This window comes from Pinus tabuliformis, chromosome 1_1 (assembly GCF_031772625.1).
Source record: "Pinus tabuliformis cultivar Carrire ecotype Pingquan chromosome 1_1, CPIR1, whole genome shotgun sequence".
In the NCBI taxonomy this organism is placed as follows: Eukaryota; Viridiplantae; Streptophyta; class Pinopsida; order Pinales; family Pinaceae; genus Pinus; species Pinus tabuliformis.
This window is the reverse complement of record NC_142297.1, coordinates 220990276-221005945: the sequence shown is the minus strand read 5'-3', so window position 1 is coordinate 221005945 and position 15670 is coordinate 220990276. Positions and strand designations below refer to the sequence as shown.

General features: G+C 36.3%; 1 protein-coding gene across 5 annotated transcripts in view; it reads left to right on the top strand.

Moving 5' to 3' along the window:
- Positions 1–15670, top strand: part of LOC149212335 (pre-mRNA-splicing factor ATP-dependent RNA helicase DEAH1-like) — a 425880-nt gene that overhangs the window by 366974 nt on the left and 43236 nt on the right. For all 5 annotated transcript variants that reach the window (XR_016250762.1, XR_016250761.1, XM_089391822.1 and 2 more), the window contains one exon: positions 8723–8785. Coding sequence is in view for 3 of the 5 variants with exons in the window: in XM_089391822.1 (XP_089247948.1) it covers positions 8723–8785 (63 nt within the window). In the remaining 2 variants the exon portion in view is untranslated. The remainder of the gene's footprint in view (positions 1–8722; positions 8786–15670) is intronic.

Sequence of the window (15670 nt, the reverse complement as noted above, 5' to 3'; positions counted from 1 at the left end):
ATAGATCTGTAAATTATTTGTATAGATCAGTTATTTACTTGTGTAGATATGAAATTTTGTAACATAATTTTCAATTTTAACCAGTGTTGTGAAAAGCGCGATTAAATCGCGCTTTTTACACGAAAAAATCGGCTATTTTTTTTGCCGATTTTTTCCGAAAAAAGCGCACTTTTTTCGAAAAAAGCGCGATTTTTTCCAAAAAAAGCGCGGGGTTGCCGGGACAACACGATTTTATAATTTTTTTTTTGGTTTTTCATTTGGTCATTTGGGTTTTTTCATGCAATTTTTTTTGAAAGAAACAAATAATTTTTGAGTGGGGCAGCTTAATGATCAAGTCTAGGCCCTAGTATGGATATGCTATTCATGGTAATGTTAAATTCTTAAAGTAAAAGTGACATTCTCCTTAATCTTCATTTTCATCCTTTTACTTAAATTTTTAACATTACCATGAAATGACTCAGGATGTTTGAGAGTGGTTCCAGCCTCATTGGATTTCATATGGAGAAAGTAGAATTTTAGATTTCATTTAAAATCCAGCAGACTTATCAGTTTTTCAGGATTTCAGGATTGGGAGATTGTAATGTTTCCAGGTGACACCACCTGCTCGGGCCACCCCTGCCACCAGTAGAGGACGTGGTCTACCTCCTATAGCTCCTACTTCTAGTTCTTTAGCTTCTAGAGCACATCAGACTCCACTGCCATCTCCACCAGCACAGGCACCGACGTCTACATCTAGAGGGAAAGGGAAAGCTGTGGCATTTTCTCGCAAGAGGGGTAGAGGAAATCAATAGGATTAGACCTCATTTTATTGTATATGACATTATGACATGATGAGATACATTATCATATTTTTTGTTGATATTTTGAGGCTGAGTTGGGACTCAGGAGTCAGGACTTACTATTCAGGACATGATTCAATGTTATGTGTGATTTTAGCGCTAGAAATGATATTAAACATCTTATATATTAGGCTTTTTATCATATTTATGTGTCAATGTATTTATTTTATGTTGTAGATGGTTTAGATATTAAAAAAATTGAAAAAAAATGAAAAAAAATGAATATTTTTGTACCAAATGATTTTTTCCCGCTTTTTTCCGATTTTTTCCCGATTTTTCCGATTTTTTCCGATTCGTTCCCCGCACCGATTTAATCCCGTTCGCGCTTTTCACAACATTGATTTTAACACTTGGGTTTTGGGGATTTTCTCTATTTTGTACATATTGGGTATTGGGTTTTCCTCTTTTCACTTGTGCAAAAATAGATTTGAGAAATCAGCCAAGTAAATCTTCAGATCTGAGATAGATCTAGACCCTGGAGGGCAAGATCTGGGCTCAAAGATTGTTTGCAGAAATAGATCTGAGAAATCAGCCAATAAAATCTTCAGACCTGAGCTAGATCCAGACGTTGGAGGGCAAGATCTGGGCTAAAAGATTGTTTGCAGGAATAAATATGAGAAATCAGTCAAGTAAATCTTCAGATCTAGGATTTTTCAAGCAGATCTGGGGGTTTTGAGACAGATCTAGTCCCTGGAGGGCATATCTTATCCCAAATCTTTTTACAAGGGCAACCATTAAAGATTTTGCAATAAATCTGAAGATCTGAAGCAAAATAATTTTTTTTTTAGAACAAGGGTTTCAAGTTTTGGGGCTCCTAAGCCCAGATTTGCATTCTCTTAGCCCAATGTTAGTTCTATTGGGCCTAGTGCTAGCTTTCATTGGCACTAGATTCCCCTTGCTCCATTTCTTATTTGAATATTTAATTTTCTAAAGCTAATCATTGGTGGGTTTTTGCAGAAAATTTGGTAAAAATTTGTGTTTCAGGTATTGAAATTTTTTTGGCAACTTGGGCAAATGATCTTCAAGGCCTAGGGCCTAAGGGTTTTATCTCTAAACCATATTTTTCCTCACTGTTTGCTACATCAGTCATATACCTTTCTAATAGTGGTGAAAAACACAACTAAGTGGTTTGAAATTAACCCAAAAATTTCGAAATACATTAATAAGTCATTTATGTTTGATGTGTATCGAGAATTTGGCCTAGATCTACATTTTGGGCCACTGTTATCTCTGAATAATTCTGTTTTTGAAGTCTGAAATAGAATAGTGGAAAAATTTCATGTGGGTTAGCCTAAAGTCAGTTCCTTAGTTGTCTAATACATTAAAGAATTAATTTCTTGAGTTGGGCATTTATCATTAGGCGTATTTCATGTTTCAATTGCTGACTGTAATAAGTATATCAGATGTGATATAATTCCGGAAATCACATCACAACAGGCTGATTTTTTTTATAATTCATGTGGGCAAGTTTGGAAAAATTTCGGTAAATTTTTGGCATAAAGATATCATTGATAGCCTACTGTTTTCATGGTCATATTGTTGCTGTCATAAATTTTTTCTTATTGCTGTCCTAAAAATTAATTTATCAAAATTAAGTACTTTGTCATGGAATTGTGAGAAAATGCATATCCTTTGTTTCATAAACCGAGTATTTTTTCTTGAGCACTTGTTGACATTGATATCGAATTGCAAAGTTGTTTTTGTTCTCTTTGAGCTAAATTGTATCAAGAAGATTTGAAATAAGCTGGTGTTTTAACTATAGTATCTTCAAGAGTTTATTTTCTAAGTCTTCATCTAAAAAAAGGCGAGCATTTCATTTGGGTAATTGAGGGTTTTTGCAGCATAAGTGTTTTCCCATTCTCGAGTCTAATTTCATCTCATCTTCCAGTGCATTTGCATATAAGTTAACTTTGCATAGATAAAATTTACTTCCAAGCATAAGCTTGGTCGATAGACAGATAGATCTCCATCCATCTTTTCTTGAGAACCCTGTTTTAATAGTACTTAAAACGGTGACCTTGCAGTTGTTAGAGCCACAGTTCTCTGCAGCGCTGGAAGCATCGGGTATGTTAGAATTTCAGGAGAGGTATCGTTAATCACACCTTAGTGTGCTTTTACTGATCTTCTCTCTGCCAATTACTACGAAATCAGGATCAACACAGAAATGATTGAAGGGTTCACAATTAAATAGGCATTTAACTAAAATTAACCAAGATTCTTGTATCTCACATTAGTTTTAGGATCTGCATTTCATATAAAATAGTCATTCATCTAAACAGCAGTTGCTAATCGATTACTTGGTCTTAATTTCCTTAGCAAGATCGTTGACTCCATAAGGCACTGGTATCAATCATTTAAAATCTAATCAAATCCTATAAGTCTTGCTAAATCTTAATCAAGTACTTGATCGCTTCACTATTTCTCCCGAACTGGTTAGTTCCCAACTAGTTCTTCTTCATTCCACTTTTCCATAGGGTCTACCCCCCTAGCTTGTTGTAGGGAGACAGCTTAAACGGAGAGATTGGGGATCAGGGTGATAGCCCCCTATTTGAGCCGTTGTCGTGGTGCCTAGACATTTGGTGCGACAACAACCCTATTGGGCATCTTGTATCAAGTAAAAAGAATTTATGTTGAGTCAAGATGTGATCCAGGTGGAAAATAATTAACGCAATTAATAATTATTTTTCTATCAATGGTTGTTAAAACTTAAAACCATGGATAATGCATGATAATAAACAAAATAAATCATAAAAAAATTTCAAGTTGGAGAAAGACCTCCAAACATAATCAACACCAACTTTTTATCAAATAAAATTTCACCAACAATTGACAAGTGATCCTTGATTTCTGATATCCTCATGAAGTGTGCTTGGATGTCTCTCCTCTGTTCATCTTAATGTCCTTTAGCTGTTTCTTCAAAGAAAATTTTTGAATCAAGTTGTTTGCTTGATACATTCCAGTCAACTTGTCATACATTTCCTTAGATTTCTTCAACTTGGATACATAGGTGATGAGATTATCTCCAAGAGAATCAATGATAATGTTCTGAGCCTTGACTTCTCCCTTCTTGAATCTGGCCTTGACAACAACATTCAATTTTTCTGGTGGTTTTGCTACCTCACCTTGAACATATTCCAGCACATCATGTACTTCAAGAGTAATATCTAATCCTACCTTCCATTGACCAAAATTTGAAGCGTCATTCAACTTCTCTTTGGTTTTGAAGTAAGAAGAAGACATCTTGTTAATTTTAGGTATGTTCTATGCTTTGAACAATTTACTTCAATTTTTCATATTAGCCCAATGACAATATTCAGATTAGCAATCACATCAGACTGATAGTAAAGTGTAGATAGAACATAAATATAAACATTAGAAGACAAGCCAAGACAAGAGGACACAAGATGTGGCAGCAGCCAAGGACAAACCCCAATGTGGGGAAACCCTTGATCAATTCTTCTTATATTCTTCAATAATTCAGCAAAGAGAGAGATAGTACAGATACATAAATCTGAGATTTTATGACAACAGTAGAAGGTACATCATTATGACAGTCTTCAAGCATATCCTGATGCATCATTCCTCCAATTGCTAGCTGCTCCAGCAATTCTAGATGCAACCCCAAACTCCCTTGACTGTGATGAATGACTGATCTGAACAGTCTCCAACCAATCCTAAGACAGCAGCCCCAAGAAACCTCTTTGCTATGATGCTATGGCCTATGGCCTAGCACATAGCATCTCTGAAGCAAACGTCCTTAAAATATCATTAACGCAGCAACACAAAGGCATAGACTTCAATGCATTCCTCCAATGCATAACAGTGACTTATCCATTTAGCAGACAGTCCTTAAAGCATGCTCATATCAGCTTCCTTTACCTACAGCAAACATGCTTGTTTATCCATGCATCTCAACGTTGTGATAAGTCACTTTCTTGCTGCATTCCCTGTGCTTGAGAGGCTCTTTTGACAGCGGATGAAGTGCTCTTCTTGACCTGTGGTTAAGGCACTTAAGGACTACAAATTTAGCTCCTCCTAAGACCTCCTTCACTGCGGCTAGACTTCTCCATTTAGACAGTGCCAAGACTTCCTTTATCAACTGTGATTTAGTGTCACCTTGGCTGTAGAATGAGGGCACAAACTGCAGCTAGGGCATCTGCGTTTAAGGCCTTTTTATGCCAGCGTATAGGAGCCTCTTGACAGCGTATGGATGACTGCGTTTTATACCTCCTTATGCTGCTGATTAGGGCTGCGTATAGAAGCTCCTTAGGACAGCAAGTAGGTCTCCACTTTGACTGCGGCTAGGGCTAGATAGAATAGTGGCTAGGTCTCCTTTGATTGGGCTGCGGATTAGAGCCTTTTTGGCTGTGAATTGTAGCTCCCTTTTGACAGCGTCTAGGGCTAGAGCTCCCTTCTAGGACCGCGGCCAGATCCCTCTTTTCTCTGCTGCTTAGGCACCCTTAAATGCTGCGGATAGAAGCATCTCCTTTTCTGCGTATAAGTACCTCCTCTTGCTGCATATGAAACCCTTCTTGACTGCGTAGAGGTGTCTCCTTCTAGGACTGTAATTTAGGGCAGCGTATAAGACTAGGGCACTCCCTCTAAGACTCCTTTAGGACTGCGTCTAGATCTCATTAGGGCAGCGTATAGGTCTCTCCATGGCTGAAGCTTGATCTTCATTAGGGCAGCGTAGAGGTCTCCTTCATGGCAGCGTATAGGGCACTCCCTCTAGATCTCTCTTTCACCAAAACCCAAACAAATGAAGAGAGAGATCACAAGAGGTGTGTGTACAAAATGACTTGAGGTCCTCTTCTATTTATAATAAAACGTTGAGGATAGGTTGGGGTAATTTGGTTGCTGGCCGACCTTGACGAATTGTCACATAACACAAATAAATTCATATCTCCATGAATACATGTCGGAATCGGATGATATTTAGATCAATCCTACACCTCTCGATGAGAGGAATCCAAGAAAAATATCAGCTGCCATACATAAGATGACCCACATGGAGTTTGGCCCTAGTTGCCAATTTTAACACATCTTGATTAAGTCAAACAAATTTCAGCAGCACATGTAAGATCTCTTTGAAGTAAATTTTTTCCAAAAGGAGTGATAACTCTTATCTTCTTGGGCAACAAATTTTAGAAGCATGTAAGATCTCTTTGAAGTAAAACTTTTGCAAAAGAGTGACAGCTCTTATCTTCTTGAGCTTGTCTTCACCAAAGCTTTGATATCATGTTGAAAGTTTGATGTTTTGTGCTGAAACAATTACTTATTCCAAAAATTTCTTTCTACTGCAATATTAGTTAAGCAATTGTAGATAGAACATAAACCAAATGCACAATAGAAGACACCGAATAACAGAATGAGACAGAGAATTTAGGTCCACTAACTAGGGGAAATTCCACAAGGGGAAAACCCAACTAGATTATTCTTTTATTAGATATCAATTGTTCAACAGAGATACAAAGTACAATGAGAGATCAAAAGAATGAGTACGTTCACCCAAATATGAACAATGTAATATTCCTATTAGGAGAATACAGTAAATAATAGAAGCAATGAACTAGCTACAATTATGAAGTTCAGAAAAACACAGGAAAATAGGAGCAAAAATTATGAGCCATTGTATTAATCTTGGTAAATTTGAGTGCAATAGTGAGAATAGAGGAACCACAGCTCGCTGCAAGCTTGTGGCAAAACCTAGGTATCCAATATGGCTCAAGTGCTAACCAAATGCTTCCCCAAGAACTATGCCTTGCTACTGGGTTTTCTTGCTGTTGTTGGCTGAAAGAACTAGTGTCTTAGCCCTCTAGAGTGCTCAACAAATTCTGAAAAAGGAATTGGTGCCTTTTCTCAACGAGCCCAGAAAGGGTTTGGCCTCAATCCAACTCACCCTGAGACCCACAAAATGTGCGAGTTCCTAGACTAACCAGCAATACGCATCCTCTAGAAGTGGCTCTGCAAACTGGTGCCAAAATCAACCCAAATCACCAACAAAATTCCCCACTGGAATCCCACCAAAATCAACTCCAAATTCCTCTGCGTTTTCACCACTTAGCCCAACCCCTATATCTGTGTAGAAGAACCCTTGCGCAGCATCTGAAGACTAAAGCTTGGCCTGTATAATTTCCCACAATCTAGACTTGCAAACCTTCTCAAACTTCAAGTGAAATTCCGGAAGAAATCACATCCAAAATCTCAGAACCTGACATGTAATGGTGTTGGCTCCACAAATGGTACAAATTTCTCCAGCTACACCCAATCCACACGCACAATGAGTGGAATACTTTTGTGACAGACTCCGGAACAACGCCAAATCACAGCTATATCACCCCTAGGGTGACACTCAAGGTTCAACAAAGAAAGAGTGTAAATTCCTACCCGAAAATTCCCTTGTGCTAAGCAACACTAGTTAACTTCGCTGAGCAACGCAAGCAAACACTGATTTAGTATTTAGATTAACGAAAAGGCCCCAAAATGATGCTAACCTATCATTTATCTTTGCTTCCTTCTCTTTCCTTGTGGGCCCTCCATTCGACCTCCCTCCTTGTCTCTCTCTTCCCCCATCGAATTCCCTCAAGGAGTTCGAATTCCCTCCTTGAGGTGGCCCCCACAATCCACTATCTAATTAATTTCTCCCTTTTCTTAATGTTTGGAACCTCCCTCCTTCCAAAAATTAATTGGTGTCTCCTTATCCCCTTTCTCCTAAGTCTTATGCCAAAATCTTCCCCCATTGCCAAAATTGCAAAATTTTTAATATTCACTTAGCAAAATTAATTGGTTTCATGCTCTTACTCTTCAAGTCTCTCTTCCTCACAATCTTCTTCAAGTCTCTCCAAATCTCCCTCTCAATTTCGAATCCTTCTTTCACAATTCACAAGTAGCGAGGGGAGAAGATATGAGGCACATATATATATAGGAGGAGCAACAAATTCATGCCATAAATGAGGAGCATGCCTTAGAGTAATTCATATGCCAAATAAGGAAGAGTAACTTAAGCCATTATGGAGAGAGGCAATGCATGCCTTCAATGAAGGAATTTCGTATGCCTTGAGGAGTGTAACTCATGCCTTTTTAGGAAGTGTAACTCATGCCTTTTTAGGAAGTGTAACTCATGCCACTAAGGAGAGAGGGTAACAAATGGCATTTAAGAAGAGGTATGCATGCCTTTGTAACTTATGCATTTAAGAGAGAGTGTATCATATGCTTTAAAGAGTGTGTAAGAGGAATCTTTTATGACATGCCTTCAATGAGTGTTAAGAGGAATATGCAAGTCTTTTATGAGAGAGTAAGACAAAGAGTAACGTAGAGTTATGTGAGACATTAAGGAGAGAGGGATACAAAGTATGAAGGTAAGGTGACTTGAATTTCTTTTTGATAATAATATCATAGTATCATAAGGATAATAATAATAGTAATGATAATATTGATAATTAAGTCAAAATGGAACTATTAGGATTGATTAATGATAAGTCGAGTGATTTTCCATCAACTATACTTGATTACCAATTGATACAAGGTGATTTACTATTTTTAGAAAGTCACTCCAAAATTGTCAGAAATGAGATTTTATTTAAAGAAATTCATCCCTGAGCTGCCAATTTTTCACGTGTCTCATTAAGTAAACAATAGAAAATTGTCAAGCTTATTTGATACCAATATTTGGGAAATCGAATATACTTGAGAAATACAGTAACTATAAAGCTAATCCAAAGTTTTCTATACTTCATACACTTATAAAAGTAAATATCTAATTGAATGACGACATATGGATGAATAAAACAAATGTGTTTAGTAATAATCACTGCATAATATTTGTAGGTCAAACAATCATTGCGGTATCCATTACTGTCTTACCATTGTTTCCTTGGTATCAGGTATATGAGACGTGGAAGGAAACAAACTTTTCAACGCAGTGGTGTTATGAAAACTACATTCAGGTAAAGAGACTATTCTTAATACTTTCTAGCTATTTCTTAAAGGTTGAGCTATATTAAGTAATTCATGTTGAGTCCTTTCTTTTAAGTTTTAGTGCAGAGGGTCATATGCTTTCCTTTTTGTCTCTTTGGGCCTGGAATTTCCAAATATTCTTGCTTGTGTGATGTGATTCTCTTAGTTCATGTACTTGTTCATTCTATCGAGCTATATATGCAGCACTTTAAAATAATTAATTATTTTTCTTGCGAAGTCATTCAATCTTTAAACATTCAGATTGAATAATTTGCATATCCTTGTGAAATTTGTAGTACGAATTCTCACCACAAAATAATTCTTCAATGCTGCAGTGAACTTGCCAGTCTGGCATTTGAAAACTTGGTTCATGTTTCTGTGCACTGAAAACATTTGAGAAATGCTGATTTAGATTGTGTCCATGTCCAGGCTGCCAATGTCTTCCAAAGTATAATTTGCATCTATTTAATTGTAGGAATTGTGGTTCCGCTTACAAATTAAAACATCAAACATGTTTGCCAAGTTTTGACAAGCTTTCCACAACTAGTAGTATAGTACTATGCTGAGACTGGAGGTTGCTGAATTGTTGAACTGTATTATAACAAATGACATATGTCAATATTCTTTAGCTTTTATTTTTTATATATTGTATGTATTTTTGATAGTGAAATGCGCTTCATCTATTTTACTGGTTTCTGGAAACAAGGATATCCTTGAAATACCCTGGAAACATTTTGGTGTTTAAATACTAGGGACCCATTTCTGGGGCATTTGTTAGATGTTTCATGATTACAGGCTAAATTTCCCTGCTTTTCTATGACATAGACATTCATAACTCAAGTTTTGTAAAACACATTTTTTTTTCTAGGAATAGAGACAGCCATACTTGGATTTACTCTTCATTCTTTACAATTTGTGTGCACTGTGTGAGTAGGCTAAGAGTGTCTAATATCCTCATGTTGTGCATTGCCACATATCTGTAAAGGCGCCAACTAAATAGGTGTCTACCATTTAGCTAAGAGGATGTTTATGTAATGGGATCCTAATTTTGTAAAAGCAGCCGGTCAAATCAAGGTCTCGTTTCTAAATGATGCTTTACAATATTTTGAGATATTCTTAGTGTTTTTTGGTCTCTTTCCAAAACTTGCTGATTTTTGGCCTCTTCCCAAGACAAAACTTGTATGGTATGCCACTTGTCCAATTCTTTAAATCCGATTTTGAAATTTTTACTTGAGGTACTTCATTATGTACCCTCAATTCTGTGAGAATTGCGTAGTATGAAGTGTTTGAGAAAAAACTTATAGCAAAAATTTCAAGATCACTCATTTGAAAATGATTTCAGCACCATTCACAAACCCTAACTTCCCCAAGGTATATCATAGAAATTAGAGCAAATATGAATCTAAAATTTGTACCATATATAACTTCCAATGCCTCAAATTGCTCGAAACATCATATTTCGAAATTGAAGAACTATTTGTTATGAATAAAATATATATACAAATAATACAAATAATAATAATAATGAATAATTATTAATTAACCAATAATTAGTATTGACGAGGCATGTGTCTATGGACATGATTGATCGTGAAAGGGTACTTGCCTAGCTATATATATGGGACCCTTTGTTTTAATTAAATCATTTCATATTTTCTATACATTTTCTATATAAATATTATTATCCTATACTGGATATTTACATATACCAGATATTTTGAGTATTCTACTACTTTTATGAACTTTGTTCATAACATTGGTATCAAAGTTGTTCCATCCTCTGGCTGCTTAGCCGCTGCACAGAGCCAGTCTGATCTGACCTTTGGCCATCAACTTTCCTAGGGTACCTGCCTAGCTATATATATGGGACCTGTTGTCGCACAGATTGTCATGACAACGCTCAGACCGGGGGCTGTCACCCTGATCCCCGATCTCTCCGTTTAAGCCTGTCTCCCGCGGTTAAGGGGGGTAGACCCTATGGGAAAATGGATGACCAACTGAGGACTAGTTGGGTTGGGAGACACGAGGGGGAACAAGCACTTAATTGATTTTACTAAGTTAATAGACCAATGCTTTATGAAATAAATGATTAAACGATTATTTATCAAATGCTGCAGAAATATGAACTCATTAACAATCGTTTGCCATCAAACAACTCGAACAAAGCTTAACTTTTACCAAATGCGAGATAATCAATAAATGCTCAATGACTTAATGATACTCCAGCAACTAAAATTTGGAAAGATAAAGTGCTTTAAACAACCACGTAAAGTGTTAACCAGAGATCACATTCATGTAGTTAATCTTCAAATGAACATTAAAGCATGTTAAAAATGATAAACATTAATTCCCACATCAAAATTTAAGCCTTAGCAGGAAAAATAAAACATAATAAATTCTTCAGCCAAGACTCAAATTGGCAAAAAAATTTCAAAAAAAATATTTTTTATATTTTTCAAATAAAAGAAAATTAAAGACTAAATGAAACTTTGAATCAAAAATCTAAATAAAACTAACTTAAAAGAAACCCCTTTTTTATTATTTTATATATATATATATAATATATATATATATATATTAACAAAATAAACAAAAGCACCTAAACCAAAAATGAAAATGAAACTAAAACTAAAACCTAAAATAATTTTTTTTTTTAATTTTATTATTATTATTATTATTTTTAATTTTTATATGTCAAAAATTAAACAAAACTAAATAAATCTAAACTCTAAATAAAATTAAAATCTAATAAACAAAAAGAAACTCTTTATGTTTTTTTTATAATTTTTATGATTTTTATTTTCTACTTTTTTTGTTTTTTTTTGTTTTGTTATATTCTTTAGTTATATGAAAAGCTAAACAAAATTAAACAAATCTAAAAATGAAACTAAAATTTAAAATCAAACTTCTAAAAAAGAATTAAAACTAAATAACCTAACCATGAGCTAACGTATATGAACAAAATAGAACTAAACTAAAGCTAAACTAAAAAAAATAAAATAAAAACTTCATTCTAATCTAAATCATATACTATACAAAAATTTAAATGCCTAACCGTATGTGAAGAAAATCGAATTTTTTTTTTGGTGGTGCTTTTACTTTGTTTGCAGGTACGCGTGAGGGATGCTTGGACGGCAGCAAGGGAAAACACACAGGTTATGGAGCTGGCTGCAATGATGTCTGCACAGGTTTGAGGCAGCGTAGAGCTGCCAGAGGAGCTTGCAGGGACAGGACAACACGCAGAGAGAAAAAGACCGCGTGAGGATGAGTGAAGGTTTGCTTTGCAGGATGGACTGGACGATGAGGAAGAAGAACCGTGAGTAGTTTGCTATGCGTTTGCAGATGTGAGGTTTTCGATGCAGGATGGGCGAGTTGGAAGGCTTTCACGCAGGATTTATATGGGAATAATGGACTGCACAGATGAGAGAGGAGCTGAAGGAGGGATAAGGGAGCAGAGGACAACGTTTGAAGAATGGAATGCGATGGCAGAGGGAATCGTTTACCAGCATACAAAAATGCGTGGATCGTGGGAATGGCCAGCAGAAAAACTTGCGTGCAAAGGAAGGCTAGCAAAGGATGCCAAATAAAATTTCGGAAAATTTCTCCGTAACAGCAATGAAACCTTCGGCAACAATGAAAAATGAAAACGCAGGTAGCAGAATCGTAGCCTAGAAACCTGACTGAAATTTTAAATCTTTTCTGCTCCAGATCGCCTAAAAAACCCCGAAATTTTTTTAAGATCTGTACCTGCAACCTGTAATGGCAAAAAATGGAACACCCGAAAATAATGTGCAGGAAACAAAACTGAAAACCCTAAATCAGCTAAATAATTACAGTATTTACAGATTAATGACTCTAAGCAGCCAGATTTGTCAATAATCCACAATAATATTTTCAGAATTTTAAACTTAATGGGAGATACTTCAGAAAACCCTGCATGCATGCATAAAAAATTTCAGATGATGAGCCCGAGATTAAAACCAGCTGGGCTCTTTCAGAAAATGCAATCCGGGAGTTGGCTGGTTCAGCCGAGAACTTCCCCGAACGCCCGGTAAACTCAAAACTAAAGATACCCTGCACAGCTTAAATCAACCATTAATCATAGAGGGAGAAAACAATAGTGAAATTCAGATCAAATGGAGATACCTGCTATTCTATTTCAGAATCTAAACTATCATTCAAACCCCAGAGATCAGAAAAGATACCTGTGCCTGAATCAATCTTCATCAAGCTAAAATCAATAGCTAAAAATAAAATTATGCAAAAAAATAAAACATCTTATAGTGCTTTCAGAAGAGTAACCCCAGCAAGATTTTAAACCCCAAAGTCTTTCTTTATTGCACAAGAAATGACTATAAGAGAGCTTTCTTTAGCACCAGACTCTCAGATCCAATCTGATCTCAAGTGACCCCTAGCACCCTATTTAAAGGAAAAAATCCCATCAGCTAGTTCGAGTGATCCATGTCAAATTAATCTCGACCGTGGATGAGGATCAAGATTTCTTTTAATCTCATCCGTCAAATTTTTAAATGCATTTTAATATATTAAAAAATTAAAATTCTGCATTTATTTACTCAAAAATTTGACTTATTATTATTTTATTATTTTTTAATTTTTTTATTTATTTTTTTAAATTTTATTTTATTTTATTTTTTATTTTTTAATTATTATTTTTTAATTTTATTATTATTTTTATCTGTTTCTTAATTAATTAATTTTTTTAATTTTTATTTTTGGATCCTCGAACTTAGCCTTTGGAAAAATCACCTAGGACCTAGGACTTAGGACTTATGAGGGGATTAAAACATTTTCTAACCCTCAAGACACTTTACATCATGACTTTTACAATTTTACATCTCAAGGGGGACAACCCATTTGACATAGACCCTCATGGACCACCCAGTTTTGCGACCAAATATAATCTAGCAGATCAACACACTAGGATTCCTCTAAGATTCTAATGACAAAATTCATTCCGGCTTTGGGGTTAGGCTGAAGGAAAACTCTGCCAATCATGGATCGGTGAGACAAAAAACCTTCCGGAACGTAGATTATCACTAGAAAATTAGGTCCACCTAGGCAATTTACATACATGACTCAACTCTGCTAAGATTATTTACAATTCACACATGCAGATTGGGTTTACAACATAACATGATCAGGTCGACGATGACTGTCGAATGGCACGAACATGTCGATTAAGCGCTATCCCTTTTGCGAAGAAAAGGGGGTGTACTGCTATGGGTAGTTGACACGTAATGGTCAACATTTGGCTCCACTTGGGGACACGTTGCTGCACTGTAGGAATGTGAGAATCCAGAATCTGCATCCATGCAACACACAACAAAGTATAAGTAGCATCCGTCCAAAAAAACATCATATAACATTAAGCACATGAAAAATATAAGCTCTTCATTTTTTAACTATCTAGAAAAGCAAATCTAATCATAAAATAGAAATGAAAATGCTGAAAAAACGAGTAAGGTTAGAAATACAGGGGATGCCCCATGGCATCAGATGTGTTCAATATAGTGTATACTGAGCATTTGCTTGCTTTCAGGCAAATCTGTCGGTTGCTTGTCGGATGTACCATGTCCAATTCTGCAGATAGTAGGACTTTTTCCTATCCGAAAATCAAGCTGCTCGCGGCCGTCTGATGCATCAAATCTTCTTCTCATTTTCTTCCTCTTGCGCTTTTTCTTCGTGGCAGGCTGTATCACTGATGACGTGGAACTTTCTGCTTCAAAGCTCTTAGATGCAGTATGTAAGATGTGCGTGACATGTTTTTCTTGATCCTGCATTTTCCTTGTCAAGGATGATTGACCAATCTCACAGGTGCCATGAGTTATAACTTGATCTTCAATGATTGGTGGATTAACCATGTCACCTTCAATTATCCACTTTTCAATGTGTTAGAGTCGGTCTAGTAGCCCTCCACCAGAGATCAAAGCTCTTTGCATTTCATGATTAGGTGTCCCATCAGTGTGATCATGTTGCATTCCGTTAGGCATGCCATAATCCCGATGGAGGGAGTTTGTGTCTTTTATTCCCCTCTTGTTTGGCACTGCTGGTTCAGGTTTGTTTAAGTAAATAAAATCTTCAAAGGGTCATTCATCTTGCTTTAAGTTTTGAGGTCTTAAGTCTAGGGTTGAGTCCATTTTTGTCTTGAGAGGTCATAAAGGATCAGCAGGCCAGAGGGATGTTCTTCATAAAGCATCATTTCAACAATTCTCACTATTGTACAGCTAAATTTTCACCTTGTTTTCAAAGCTCTGTTTTTGAAAAACAAAGGTCATTATCTCATTTTTGTAAAAATTCTCAAAATTTCAAACTCTCCAAATGTCGAAGTGCAGCCTTGGTCTCCTTTGCCAAAGCACCTTAGAAGCTATCCCTGCAAAAATTTTCAGAAGAAATCATCATTTCAACCAATTTTTCAAAGAAAAGAAACCAAAAGTCAGAGCCAATTAATTCAAAAAGTGTCAACACTCAAAACATTATAAAGTGGGTTTTGGGCAAATGAAAATCTAAAGGAAGCCTATAAAAGCACATCACTCTTCATTAGCAACTCATTTGCCTCTCACAAGCTAAGTGAATCCTTGCAAAGGCGATTTTAGGAGTTCTTGAGCAAATTGGGCAGTTTCAGAGGCGCGCTACGCGTCAGGGAGGGCGCGCTACGCGTCAGGGGCGCGCTATGCATCAGGCTGCCTTTCTCAGTGTTATTTTGCACGTGCGCTACGCGTCAGAGGGGCGCTACGCGTTGGGCGAGGGGCGCTACGCGTTGGGTTTTTCACTCAACAAACTGTCAGCAAGCTATCAAATCGACTTTTCTCTCAAGCAAATTGCAGGTAGGCCTCTCCTCCATGGCTAGATTTGGT